Genomic DNA, 15,514 nt, shown 5'->3' on the forward strand with positions numbered 1-15,514 from the left:
TGGTAGCTCAGTGGGTTAAAGCACAGCACTAAGAAGCTAAAGCCACTTCCGCATGAGTTCGATCCCCACCTGCCCCGGAGGTGACCACATGGCGAGGCAGACCTCTCCTGACCCGCTGCTCCCCTCAGCGATGTACTTCGTCGATCTGCCTGTTCTGCTCCCCACTCTGTCCCTGGTGAAACCTCTCACCCTCCATATCTCTGGCCTGTACCCCAGTTCTGTATGAATAAATAAATAAATCTTTAAAAAAAATTGCTTATCTAGAGTCAGAGTGGCTTATCATCACCTCTAATTAACAAAGACCTCAGAAGTAACAGTACAAATATTGAACCTAGCACACATAACATACACAGCCCATTCAACCCATAGTTGCCTTTGGAACATTTAAACAACTTCCAAGAAAACAGGAATATTCAAAAAGTGTTCCTTCCTCTAAATTGGTAAATTGCAAATACTGCTTAAACAATTATTGTACAAATATAAGATGGGGTTTACAAAAGGCAGAGAGGGTTATCAGACAGCATTAAATCATTCTTGAAGTACCAACACTATATATGTGTGGGGTTTTTTTGTTGTCTATTACTTGTGACCTCGTCTATGGTAAACTACATGCTTCAAAGTCTCCCACTAGAGAAGACAAGTAAATCAAAGAAAATTGTATTTTAACTATAGTTTTTCTACATGTTTTTTAATATGTGAGTATATTTAAAACAATATTCTACAAATATTAAGTAAACTGGATTGCTAAGTAATTTATTACTGGTAGTGATAATTCAGTGTGTTACAAATTTCAGACACCATTAAAACAAAATTTTAAACATATATAAAATATCTAACTATCTAACTACGGGCCCTCCCTGGTGGCACAACCGTAAGGATGCAGCACTGCAAGCTCGAGGCAGCTGCCTCAGTGTGAGTTCGATCCCTGGCCCCAGAGATGATCACATAGTGCAGCAGACTTCCCCTGACAGCCCGCTGCTCAGCAGTGTGCTTTGTAGATCTACCTGTTCTGCTCCCCACTCTGTCTCTGGTCCTCTCACCGCCCTTGCACCTCTGGCTTGTAACCCATTTCTGTATGCATAAATAAATAAAAATCTTAATAAAAAATAATGAAAGTCCCAGAAATAATGAAACTACTAAAGAAGACACCATTATGATGAATAATTGATGTGTTAAGTTACAAAAGTTTCTAAGTTGTTTTAGGAGCCCTCATTTTCATTTAATATTACTCAAATATTTTATGATTAAAGGGCATCTTTCTTTATCATAAATAGGAATATACAATCATGAATTTGATAAAACTGCCTTGTAAGAAAATTAAACACTGTAAAATGAACATATATACATCTTGGAGATACTTCAAAAGCCTCCAAAGAGGGGTAAAAACACCAACACTAGACTTTCAAGTAGACATGTTTATTTATATATTAAATATCAAACTAAAGGGACCACATTTCACATTTCCTGTGGCACAGGTAAGAAATAAAACAAGAAAGAAGAAATAAAGAAAAACACAGACTATAAAGAGATTTTTTAAAAATCACCACTTATACCTGCCATTACACTAGAAAAGTTGTAAAGCAGCAATGAAGAAGCTTGGCTCATATGTTTATTAGCATATCCATTTCTCTCAGAAACATAGTTGGCAATTTCATTAAAAGTCACCACATTCAAGTTATTAATGTGCCACAAACAAATCAGTGTAATATGCATCATTGATGACCTCACCCAATAATGGAACTGATGTTCTATTCAAATCTATAAAAAGAATCATTCTTCCTTCTAAATGTGCAAGATGAATATAAAAACCAACAAACTGAAATAAGAATAAAACCAGTTTGACTATTTTATCAAGAAATCAAGGGACACATAGATGACAACAGTATGAAATGGCATGTATGTGACTGGCAAGTCAAAAAAATGTCATACTGCATGCAGTAGAAGTTAAAACTTGCCTGGAGGAAAAGGTAATTCAGAGAGGTGATTCCTCTTTCTACTGCAAAATTCCAGGCTAGTGTCGAGAACCAAATGCAGAGATAATCAAGAATATATAGTAACTTAAAATCGGTAAGAATTCTAAAGGAGGCCCTCCCTGGTGGCGCAGCGGGTTAAAGCACAGCACTGAGAAGCTAAAGCCACTTCCGCATGAGTTCGATCCCAGCCTGCCCTGGAGGTGACCACATGGCGTGGCAGACCTCTCCTGACCCGCCCGCTGCTCCCCTCAGCAGTGTACTTCCTCGATCTGCCTGTTCTGTTCTCCACTCTGTCTCTGGTGAAGCCTCTCGCCGCCCCTAAGCCTCTGGCCTGTACCCCAGTTCTGTATGCACAAATAAATAAATCTTTAAAAAAAAAAAAGAATTCTACAGGAAACAGGATAGATCAAATTAGGTTAGCAAAGAAATGAAAATCCTAGGAGACTAGCAATTTGTGATCAGAAATATAATTTTAAAAAGCAATCAAGGAGAAAACAGAGATAGCTTCAAATTAATATCCCTCAAGTGCAGGCATAAAAGAAATCAGACTAAAATGAAATCAACATGCTGTCAGTTCTACAATGCCAAAGACTCAAGGTTAGTGAAATTCAACAACTTCGGATCACACTGTGAAGTAAGATTTGATGGTAATATTTATGCAGACAAGTGAAACTGTAAAAATAAACGACAGAAATAAGTCTCGTGTCATTGTAAGATTCATCATCTCACAAAATAAATTAAAATCTCAGTGACAGAAAAACAATGCTGACAGACAAAACAAATGGACTGAAATAATTACTAGCTGTCACTGGAATATTTACTATTTAAATTAAATATTTTTCAAAAACATATTTCTCACTCATAAAAGCAATCACCTTTGTAACAATATGCCTAATCACTACTTTCCTCTATCCATCTTCTCAGGGGGAAGATTCACACTTTCTACCTTGAGCTCAGAAGATCTACCATTAGATTTCATGTAATTATTTTCTGAAAGCAAATATTTACACAGGGACTTTAAGATCATCATGTCCCATTTCTCATTGTTCCTTCCCAGCAGAAACTCAAGAAAGTTTCAGATACTTTTAATCCTGTAGGTTTATTCTTTTGATATTTAGTGCTAAAAATTCCACTGTTTATTCCTTCCTTTGTTGTGTCCTTGCTACTTGACAAAGAACTATTAGAAACCTTTGGGAAAAAATGGGATGTTATGAGCATCCTCTTCCTTAATTGTTGAACACAAATCAGTAAGCAAGGAAAAGGATGCTAATTTTTTACAGTATTTGGCTAAATGTGTATTTCCTTTCAAAAATTTCCCGTTTGTGCTACTTGATAAATCTAGGGTTGGGAATCTATAAAAGAAGTGATTCGAAATGTAGTGAGTTTTTTCACTAAAGTAGAGAAGCAGGCTGGATCTCCTCACACCGCTGCTATGTGGCAGTTTTCAGCAAGGTGGCGTGGATCTGTCTTTTCATCTAAGAGCACAGCTCCATAGCTCATGACACAGAAGCAGGTACTTAGGATTAAAGAAAAAGCTGGCTGACACCAGCTTTTTCATCAAAAAGATCCCTAGTTAGTGTTACATGGAGGCACAGTTACATATTTTTCTTTGGAACCTTTTCCAAAGTGGTATGTGTCAATTATCTTTTAAAAACTGACAGTTTACATTTTACTCTAAGAGATCAAATGAACAAAGTAAATAATCGGGAAACGTGGCCTGTTAGTGTAATATTCCTCTTCCATAGTTTAAGAAAAGAGGTTTAAAGTTAAAATTTAACATTTTGAGCACCTTCTATGTTAACAACCCTTGAATTGTTTTGAATGCCCCTAAATTAGTGGAGAAGGTACAGCACTGAATTAGAGTACAAAGCCCTCTTTACAGCCTTTGCTAGAATAGTTTCTTTCAAACCCATAGAACAGCTAGTACTATTTCTATAGTACTTTCTTCTAGCTGGTGGAAAGGCATGTTAACTGGGATGCTCAGAATGAGGAAGAATGACTTCCTGACAAATGTAGCTTTTCTTCTCTATGCTCTAATGCTAGAAAACCACACTGTCCAATGAATGTTGGCACACTTGCTTCCTCCGTGCAAGTTCTGGGCTAGGAACAGATTACAAAGTGGAATAAAGAAACAAAAGATAGTAAGACAGGATTTCTATTTCTCTAGGCGCCTGGTCTAACAAGACTGGGAAAACAGAATATCACCTTTGCAATAATAGAAGTATTTTAACATTATCATAAACAATTGCAAGGACAGAATGGATGTCCATCCCTAATTGTATCTCATGGGGAGTCCTGAAAATATCTGCTGAGAAGATGGTGTATAAATAATTTTAAAGGAATGTACAGGAGTAGCAGGCCAGGAATTGATGAGGCTGAAAAGTGATTTTCTGGACCAAAACAAAACAAAAAAACCAGCTTTCGTGAAAATATTGTCCTATAAGATACTATACAATTTATAAGTTAAACTGCTTATTTAATATAGGATTCCTCAGAGCCTCTAGCCTCTGATAAAGGCTGATGTACATCATGATTTGCCAAAAGGCAAAAGAAGATGCAGTGTTCCTCACAGTTCTTTGGCCTAAAAGTCCTTTAAAGCTAACAGAACGTCTTTGATAGAGCAATGGTCCTTAGAATATGCTGTGAGATGGCTGTACTGGTTCATCTCTAGTCTTTTGTAACTCATTAGTCAGTAGGCCTAAGAAGAAAAATCCACAGAAGAAACTACCATCACTCATTGTAATGTTTTAACTTTTCAGCTATCACAAAATTTAGCCTGTCTTTTGGGGCAGGTTTTTTTTTTATAAAGATTTATTCATTTATTTATACAGAACTTGGGTTCAAGCCAGAGGTGTAGGGGTGGTGAGAGGATTCACCAGAGACAAAGCGGGGAGGAGAACAGGCAGACTGACAAAGTACACTGCTGAGGGGAGCAGCGGGTAGGTCAGGAGAGGTCTGCTGTGCCATGTGGGTCACCTCTAAGGCAGAGATCAAACTCATGCTGAGTGGCTTTGGTTTCTTAGTGCTGTGCTTTAACCCACTGTGCCACCAGGGAGGGCCTTTTGGGGCAATTTTAAGTCTCCAAGAATTCAAAATATGGGGGTGGGATGGTGTGTGGGGGGTAGAAATTAAGAGAGACAAGCAAAGTCTCCTGGTAAAAACCCTCTTTAAAAGAAGTGGGTGCCAGACATTCAAATCTAGCCCCAGGAGCAGAGGCTAGAGTTTGTCACTACAACTTGTCCCTGACCCAATTCAATCACTCTCTGCCAAAGACTTAGGTGTATGTGAAGACAAAAGGAGTCTTGAGATCCAAAAAATCCTGACAAGCCATTTTCTCTAAAAAATTCTGTAAGACTAGAGGATAGCTTCAGAAAATGAGATAAAAAGGGACCAGGGGATTGCTCTCACTCTAATGTAATCCCCAAACTCTGGCAGAACAGGAGCCACTGTGTGTCTTCCACGCTGATATAGTGTTCTCAGGTGTACCCAGCGAGGCAGCAAGGTCAACATGGTTGGAGAGAAGGTGATGACAGAGGAAGCAATGCTGTCAGACAGTTACAGACAATGGATCAACTCCATGCACCAACACACGACACCCACACTTGGGAGTTCAGAAAGGTTGTGTGTGGGGGGCGGGTGGGCAAGGGTTAAGTCATGTGTAATCAGCACCCAAATCTAGTAAAATATTGGTAGTACATACAGTAAAACCAAAAAGCTTTCTTTGTCAACAGGCACATTTGAAGAACATGTGCCTAGGACAACGATGTCATGTCACAAACATAATGGAAAAGTACGGCACAGTGGGTCCGGAAATGAGCTTGGAATGATACTAAATCCAAGGTCTGATACTACCTACCTATATATATTTTTAAGATTTTATTTATTTATGCATACAGAACTGGGGTACAGGCCAAAGGTACAGGGATGGTAAGAGGATTCACCAAAGACAGAATGGGGAGCAGAACAGGCAGACTAACAAAGTACACTGCTGAGGGGAGCAGTGGGCAGGTCAGGAGAGGTCTGCCACGCCATATGGGTCACCTCTCTGGCAGGGGATTGCACTGAAGCAGCTGTAACCAGCTTCCCAGCACTGTGCTTCAACCTGTTGTGCTACCAGGGAAGACCCATTACCTATATATTTTTCCTCAACTTGTTTCAGACCTGTGCACCTCAATTTCCTCATTATAAAATGGGGATAATACTTACTATATACTAGATAGTACCATTAAGTTTACAAGTAAAAATGCTTAAATGGATGTCAACCTTCCTCTTTATTAGTTTCTTCTGATGTAAAATGGAGATAATAGCTAATATTTATGATGTTACTATGTGTTTTCCATTGAGCCTTTTCCTATAGTTTTAAAATAAATGAAGATGGCTGAAACACTTAAAATATTGCGGCATAATGGTAAACACACAATAAATGTACCTATTGCAATTATTACTATATATGAGGATGGCAACAAAAGCCAGCCTTTATGCTGCACCTTATGCATTCTGGGTACTATCCATACAGAACTTGCAGGTCCTGCAGTGGTTATAGGTATGGAGCATCATCTTCATCATGCAAACAAAGAAACTTCTGCAGAAAGATTAACTTCCCAGCATAAAATTCATAGTAAGTGGAACTCCTGAATTAGAGAACTAGTTATCCCTGACTTCAAAACCCTACCTTCCCTCTTCAACACTATGCTTGATCACAGTATCTTTTAACAACATGTTCACTGGAAAACAGATAAAAGTGCAAAGCACAACTATTTTCTTCTAAATCCAGGAGGTAATAACGTTGATCAGAGACACCTGGAATGTGAAGCCTGACGCACAAGGCTACCATGTGATCCCCCATCTGTGTGATACCAGGGCAAAGCTAGGAGGAGGGAGGAGGTGCCCCCGGTCTACCGCTGTCTCTTTAAAGCACAAAACTCCACAAAGCCAATCACAGCAAATGTGATAAAATATTTATATTTGTTAACTAGAGAAGGAAGGCTGTTTATCATACTAGTCTCTATATTTTATCTGTATTTTTCTGCCTGACTGAAATATTTCCTTGAAAAGAGACCACTGAATTATTATTCCTATATCATGGGAGGTCTCATGGAAGCAAGAAAAATAAAAGAATTGGGTACCTGGAGATTCAGAGTTATGTTCTGACTGCCATTCACCAGCTATATGAGCTTAAGTAACATGTAAGCTTTTTTGGAATTCAAGAACTCACAAATCAGGGCAGACTATGAGATGGTATTTTAGGGGCATTTAAGTGCAAGTATTTGATTCATTATAATGTCACTTTAGAAGTGCTATATTCCTGAGGTGGGGGGGGGAGATATAATATAAACACATACCACTTAATACAAATTCCCTCTTATTGTTAAATATGAAGAGAAGTTGCTAAGAGTTCTTTTGATTTCATATTTTTTGCCATCCTTACAAATCTAGTGGCTCCAGTTTTTAAATGTAAGAATCCTTTCTTAACATTACCATCACCATTGATGTGGTCCACATATGACCTACGGGCCCTGAGAAAATTCTGGAACTGGGAATTTTAGACACAGCACCCCTGTGCACATCATTAGCACAAAAAGCAGTTCAAGCCTAATTACTAAAAAGGGGTAGAATGAAAAGATCAAACAATGATCAGGAGGAACATTAAAAAAAAAAGAGCAATCATAAAACTTTAAGATTTTTGGTTGTTTTACACTAGAAACTTTAAATCTTTAAGTTTCGTCTTTCTTTTTTAACTGAATGAACAACAAATTTCTCTTCCTTAAAAGACACACAATTATTTTGCATATTTAAGTGCCAGGAGCCAAGAAGAGTGAAGCAGTAGCTGGAAAGCAGAAAAGAATCATGGTGGCCAACTCCCAGCTCTGTTTCTGCTGATTCCCAGTCTGAATTCTAACCTCTCAGCCAACGGTTTTCCTCACTTCACAACCTTCCCATAACCTGGTTTCATCATTTCAGAAAAGCTTAATTTATGACAAGTCACAGGAGTGATGTTTTGTTTTTCTTTTAATGGAGAAAAGCTGGGATGATAGTGTGTTAATGTTTAATGCATCAGTTTGATTTCTAATCTGAAAACAGTTACTGATAAAATAGTTTTAAACTTTGTATCATTAAAAACTGTAATATCTTTAAGAATGGAAACCATAAAATACCTAGAAGCAAAGATGGGTCAAATACTACACGACATACACTTCAGCGACAGAGCACCCAACGCCACAATAGTGAAGGCAAAGATAAATAGATGGGACTACATCAAGTTAAAGAGCTTCTGTACAGCAAAAGAGACGTTACTAAAAACAAACAGACTGCCCACTAATTGGGAAAACATTTTCTCACACAAATGTAGTGATAAAGGACTGATCACAAAAATATACAGAGAACTGATGAAACTCAACAAAAATAAACAACCCCATCAAAAAATGGGCAGAAGAGCTAAAAAGACACTTCTCCAATGAGGAAATACAGATGGCCAACAAGCATATGAAAAAATGTTCAACATCACTCATAATAAGGGAGATGCAAATTAAAACCACAATGAGATACCACCTCATCCCAGTGAGAATGGCACATCTTCAAACAACTAGCAACAACAAATGTTGGCGAGGATGTGGAAAAAAAGGAACTCTCCTGCACTGATGGTGGGAATGCAAACTAGTACAACCACTATGGAAAACTGTTTGGAGGTTCCTCAAACTGCTAAACATGGAGCTTCCATATGACCCAGCAATCCCACTCCTAGGTATCTACCCAAAAGACACAAAAACACTGATTGAAAAAGATACCTGTACCCTCATGTTTATTGCTGCTTTATTTACAATTGGAAAAACATGGAAGCAGTGCAAATGCCCAAAAGTAGATGACTGGATTAAAAAGATGTGGTACATATATACAATGGAATATTACTCAGCAACCAAAAAAGAGAAACACATGTCTTTTGCAGCAACTTGGATGGAGCTGGAAAAGATCATGCTTAGTGAGATAAGCCAGAAAGAGAAAGAAAAATACCGGATGGTTTCACTCATAGCAGGAGTATAATGGACCAGGCGAGAAAATAACAAAAATAATGAACAACCATATACCGGAGACATTTTGCGGGGGTGGAGTGGGGAATGGGATCAAAAACGGGGGAGTGGGGAGGGAAGTGCACGGGATTATGGTGATGGCATACGGGTGACTTGGTGATGGGAAACCCACGGGGATTACAATTGAGATGGAAAAAAAATGTACAAAATGATGTAAAAATAAACTTTTGTAAAATAAAAAAACAAAACAAAACAAAACTGTAATGTCTTTAGATGCTACCTGCCATCCAGCCAATTAATAGGGATCTATTTAACTAACATACATAGATTTCACTATAATTTATTTACTGTTTTTAACTTTTAAAATCTCTTTGGGGTGCAATTTATTCTTTAAACTGAAAAAATGTGGCTAACCTTTGGCTAATTATACCCAGGTTAGGACACAAGGGTGACAAATTCGGGTTAGACAACATAAAACCTTTTATATGGAATGAATTCTGATACTTGATACTACTTTGTTATTGTTCTTTACTTCAGGATTTTAATACAACATATCATCCTTTAATGGGCTCTACAATTTATCTACATTAACAAATATAAACCAATTCCAGTGTATAGCCTACTTCCTTTAAAAAAAAAATCCCTTTACATGCATAATCAATAAACAAGGAGAGAAAATTGTATATGACTGATTAGTGATAAATGATAAAACTAAGAATGTGACAATAAACTGCAAATATTGACCATGAAAATTCTTCCATATTTTTTTTAAAAAACTGATTTTATTACAATAACATTGGTTACCACACTACATATGTTTAGGGGTTCAAATAAAATCTTTTTTTTTTAAAGATTTATTTATTTGTTCATACAGAACTGGGGTACAGACCAGAGGCTCAGGGGCGGCGAGAGGCTTCACCAGAGACAGAGTGGGGCGCAGAACAGGCAGATCTATGAAGTACACTGCTGAGGGGAGGAGTGGGCGGGCCAGGAAAGGTCTGCCACGCCATGTGGTCACCTCCGGGGCAGGTGGGAATCGAACTCATGTGGAAGTGGCTTTAGTGTCTCACTTTAACCCACTGCACCACCAGGGAGGGCCTTAAGTAAAATCTTTTAATTCTGATATTGTTGTGTTTGCCTGTATTCATATTCTCAACCTTTCTCTAATGAGAAACTTCTTAAAAACCATCAATCCTTCGTTAATCTGCCTGTTCTGCTACCCACTCTGTCTCTGGTGAATCCTTTCATAGCCCTTGAGCCTCTGGCTTGTTGTACCCCAGTTCTACATGCATAAATAAATAAATAAATCTTGAAATAAAAAAAAAAAAAGAACCACCAATTCATATGGAAGACTGGAAACAGGTATTTTCCTCAGGAAACTTCCACATGACCTACAACCATTTATGATCAAATAATCTTTGTATTTATATTATTCCCTAGGATACTGTAGTCTCCCCAGTAGATCTTGACCAATACCAAATATTCCTCAGGCCTCTTCAGTTATTCCTTGGGGTAATTTCTTCCCAGTGATTTGCTCACCTTTTCCTTCTCACAAACTATCCAAATATCCAGCTTAAAACAAAACAGTTAAACCCCCCTTGGGGCTAGCTAATACATTAAAATAATGGAAAAATTTTGAAACTTGCAAAGTGCTGAATCATGCTTATGCTTAGGTTCTACAACTGGTTTTGGAGGCCAAACTCCCTCTAAGAATACTAGCCTCCCTAGTTAATCTACTGGAAGATGGGATCAAGAGTAAACATAACTTCTTTGTTCATTGCTTGGCATAAAATACCTACTGGAATTAGTTGTTGCACACAGATAGAGAAACAAAGAATTCAAAGCGAAACAGAACATTCTATGAACGAAATGAAGGGAAGGAAAGAAAACTTTCTTCAGTAGATGGCACTCTTTCCTTAAAAATGTAACAAACAGGCCCTCCCTGGTGGCGCAGCTGGTTAAAGCACAGCACTGAGAATCTAAAGCTGCTTCTGCATGAGTTCGATTCCCGCCTGCCCCAGAGGTGACCACATGGCATGGCAGAACTCTCCTGGCCCGCCCACTCCTCCCCTCAGAAGTGTACTTTGTAGATCTGCCTGTTCTGCTCCCCACTCTGTCTCTGGTGAAGCCTCTCACCATCCCTGAGCCTCCGGCCTGTACCCCAGTTCTCTATGCACAAATAAATAAATCTTAAAAAAAAGTAACAAATATTAATATCAAAGATGTCATCTTCCCACTAAACGGGAAACAGTCTGAATCATTCCTTTCTGCTTATCTAAGCACTATCTTCTTCATTTCTGTGGAATTCTGTAGATGTTCACAAATATGCCTCTTTTCACTGCAGTGAAAGCTACAATTTAGTAGAACCAAATAATTCCTAATTGCATTTATTTTAATGTGGCAGGTTGTGACTTATGACTTAGTCTGGTATACACTTCAAAAGACATTCATCATAACTATTTCCTAATTTTAATGAATTCAGCTATTAAAGAAAAAGAATCTGAATGGAAAGGGTGCAAAGACTGTACTTGTAATACATAAATTGTATTAATCCTTTTTTAAACATGACAACTCCTCTTCAGGAGCAAGCAGGTGAATATTCTTTTTAACCTAGAATAATTTGAATCAATTTATTACTGGATTTTAATGTGAAAACTGGACACAAATCTAACAGTGACTAAAATGTTATCTAGCATGCAGAGGCAATGGTCACAATACAATGCAGTCCCCTCTCATCACTTAAGTTCTAGGGTCACCAGATGCGGCCCTCAGGCTCCCTCTCCAGTCATAGATCCTCTAACTCAGCTGAAGGAGTTATGTCCTTCTACTTACCATCTCTAACACCTGACTGTGAGATCTGCGGATAGAAATGTCCCCTGCCCTAGCACAAAGTTTGGCACATGTAAGGTGCTCAATAAATATGCCCTGCATATAGGAAGAGACTGATCTTTCCCCTTGGGTTGTACTTTACATGAGGGCAAGTCCTATGTTTTACTCACCTTCCATTCTAACAGTACTGACTCTCAGATGTGGGTATTAAACATGTAGGCTTAGAGGATGACGATGACTTTCCATTATGAGCTTCCAGTTGAGAATGATATCTATGGTGTAAAAAGCTTTGTGTAAGCAAGTATCCATCAGTAGCTCTAGGAGCACTGCAGAGGGAAAAAAGAGCTGGGAGCACCAGTAGTGAGAAGGAAGATTTCATTTCAGGAAAACGAAAACATTAAAGACTTGTCCAGAAAAGAAGCTAAGAATCTTGAACCCCAACTCATCCGCTCATGTGTGTGTGTGGGGGGGGGGGGAAGAACTCTCATAACTTTGGAACTTGTCTATGTCCCCAATTTTGTTGATGTCTGTTGATTTTCTTATTTACAGGAATAAGAAGTCTTGAAGAAAATTCCATAAGATTTTATGCTTTCAAGGGTAGGAGCAGAAGCCATTATACTATGTCCTATTAGAAAAACAACCCGAGAGGAAAACTAGCTGAGGAAGAGAATGGGGGGCTTGTCAATGAAATGAGTATGCCCATGTAAGGGCAGCACTAGAACCTCAAATCCAGAGTACTCAAATTTGGAGTCTCCTATTTTGGGAGAATACAGCTATAAGATACACTTGAAAGCACAGCGTAAGCATAAAAAACAGAATACCCATTTTCCAGAATGTTAACTTTCTTCCAGGATTTGGGAGGGAGCTGCACTCTCAGTTTTATGTTACAAATACAACTTTAAATTTAAATGAAAATGGGGACTCAAGAATTAATTTTGGTCACTGACCCAAGTAAAAATTCCCAGGGTGGTGAGCTGCGCCGGATGCGTCTGGAGTCTTTCTCTTCAACTAAGTTTACTGAATAGGTAGCCAAAATGTTCAATGGCTAACACAATTGTTCTTAACAACTTTCCATAACAGTATGATATTCACACACACACAACATATGACAAAACCTCAAAAAATATATTTAGGAGACATGATATATCATTGCCATAATCACCAGCCACTTATAAGTAACAAATCACTCTCAACTCTGAGTAGAGATAAAGGTACTAGCCATATATCACTATTTTCGATCTAAGAAAACCTATCAGCCCTGCAAGATAGTAATATTTGTAGAGATATTTCTAAATATATTCCAAATTACTTTTCTAAAAATAAACAATTTTGTAAGTTTGATACTTCATTTTACCAGGAAAGTACTTTGGGATCACCTCCCTGGTGTGTCCTGGACCTTCAACAGCAAAACCTGGCTATTAGTCAGGAACACATGGCTGAGAGAAAGTGGAATGGGGACAATGTTGCTCTGGATCATTAGGAAAGAAGTGAAAAATACAAGAACCAGCTGGGGGACTTGGAAAGAAAGCAATGCTCTGAATACTTAGGATAAGGAAGATCACATCCTTGTTTGTGCTCACATCATCCTACGCGAGGGCTACAAAAACACTTTTTTTTAAGTGAAACTAGAAACCATCAAATAGGGTCCAAACACACTTACAAACATGTTTTGTTAGAAATTAGCGTTTATGAGAGCAGGGATATTGCTGTTTCATCACTGCTATATTCCTACTGCCTGGCATATAATCAATTTTTAGTAAAGTTTTGAGTAAATGAATGTTTTGTTATTCCATGAACTATAGTAATTTAAAAAACAAAGAAAATGCCTATCTACCAATTTGATAACTGTGGCCAACTTTTAATCACAGACTGGCTTTCTATTCATCACCTAGTCAAGTCTCCTCCTTGAGGAATGTCACCGTTTCTGAAAGGCATGGTACTAACAGAAACTCCTCTTTTTGCTCCATTTCTTCAGCCTAGAAGCATTCTCCCTTCTTCTCCTTAAAACAAAAGCTAACCAATGGCCCTCCCTGGTGGCGCAGTGGGTTAAAGCACAGCACTGAGAATCTGAAGCCACTTCCGCATGAGTTCGATTCCCGCCTGTCGCCTGCCCCGGAGGAGACCACATGGCGAGCCAGACCTCTCCTGACCCGCCCGCTGCTCCCCTCAGCAGTGTACTTCGTAGATCTGCCTATTCTGCTCCCCACTCTGTCTCTGGTGAAGCCTCTCACCGCCCCTGAGCCTCTGGCCTGTACCCCAGTTCTGTATGCACAAATAAATAAATAAATCTTTAAAAACAACAACAACAAAAAAACAAAAGCTAACCAAAGCAACTACAAAGTGCTTTTTGCTTTTCCTAACTTCTTCAGGCTTCTGCCTCTTTCGCCTTCCATCTTCCCATCTCTCACAAGGTGTCTGTACTTCTCCACCGTCCTGTCATTCTTTAACAAGAGACGTGGCTCTGATCCCCATCAACCCACTAAAACTGCTGGTCTGAAGAAAGCCACTGCCATCCTTGCAATCTTTGCCTGGTGGCCACACTATTGCTTACCATCTTCTCCTTGGGCTAAGTATCACTCCTGACTTAGGCTCCTTTGTGGGTTCTTCTCTGTTCCCTTCCAAGAAACCCTAGAACTCTCTCAAGGGAGGAATCTGAGTAGAATCTTCCCCACCACTCCTTCATAGACATGGATATGAGTTGAAATTGCCAACATGAACCCCTTGTTTATTCTTCAATCCCTGGAGACTGTACAAGGTTCTGGGCATAATTTAGGTTCCACTAAACAGAAGTATTTTCAGAGAGAAAACAAAAGAAACCCTACAACTCCAATCAATGGTGGAATATTAAGATATAAAAAATTAAGCCTATCCCACTTTCCACAAGTTATTAACAGTAACATAAGTAATGTAATAATAATCACTTTTTGACAGGGAATCATTAAGAGAACTTTCTTCAAGGACAGTACTTCTTCACCACCCCCCCACCTCCCACCTACATCATTTGTTCCCTAATGGACAATTACTCACGGCACTATCTTCATAGCAGTGTACACACAAATGAAATACATACAGGTGGAACCTACAACTAATCCCCAGTATTCTAAAAGAGTTTCTCACAAAATTAGTTATCAATAATGATAACTAACAAGAGAACACAAGAACAAAATTATCTTACCTCCTCAGCTCTTATCTAGAGCTAACTAGTTCCTAGCACAGTAATGTACGTGAAATATGTCAATACACAGAAACTGAGTTGAAGAGATGGAAGTTCCCTTGAGTAGCAGATGTAAGCTTCACAGGACAAGTATATTATTACTACTATTTTCGAAAGTAAATCAAAGAAGCATCAGAGATAGTTATGGACAAAAAAGATATTTATCTCTTCCTGGAGGAGATTTCAGTTTTATCTGAATAACGGTTCTCTAGGTTAGCTTAAACATAATCTCCTTTGCTGGGAAGGCATAGGGTCAGAGAGATTACTAGCTTCTCTCAACTTTAGTTATCAAAGAAGGTGCCCACTGAATGCAAAATAAAGAGCCTACCTTTGACAGGCAAGTATTTTTAAATTATCTTTCTAGTAGAGAACAAACATCAGTAAGAGGGTGGATGAAATGGAGTCCATTCAGCCATACTCTGTATTGGATATCAGCTTAAGATACTAGTATCTTTGCTCAAAGAGGCATAACC

The 15,514-nt window shown here is 38.5% G+C and overlaps 1 protein-coding gene across 1 annotated transcript in view; it reads right to left on the reverse strand.

Moving 5' to 3' along the window:
* MAP3K1 (mitogen-activated protein kinase kinase kinase 1, E3 ubiquitin protein ligase) overlaps nt 1-6,692 on the reverse strand; it is a 45,012-nt gene extending 38,320 nt beyond the window's left edge. Inside the window, exon 1 of the mRNA XM_004678309.2 lies at nt 6,646-6,692. Within this exon, the coding sequence (XP_004678366.2) occupies nt 6,646-6,692 (47 nt within the window). The remainder of the gene's footprint in view (nt 1-6,645) is intronic.
* Between the last annotated feature and the right edge of the window lie 8,822 nt (nt 6,693-15,514).

This window comes from Condylura cristata, unplaced genomic scaffold, assembly GCF_000260355.1.
Source record: "Condylura cristata isolate star-nosed mole 26May11 unplaced genomic scaffold, ConCri1.0 scaffold00007, whole genome shotgun sequence".
In the NCBI taxonomy this organism is placed as follows: domain Eukaryota; kingdom Metazoa; phylum Chordata; class Mammalia; order Eulipotyphla; family Talpidae; genus Condylura; species Condylura cristata.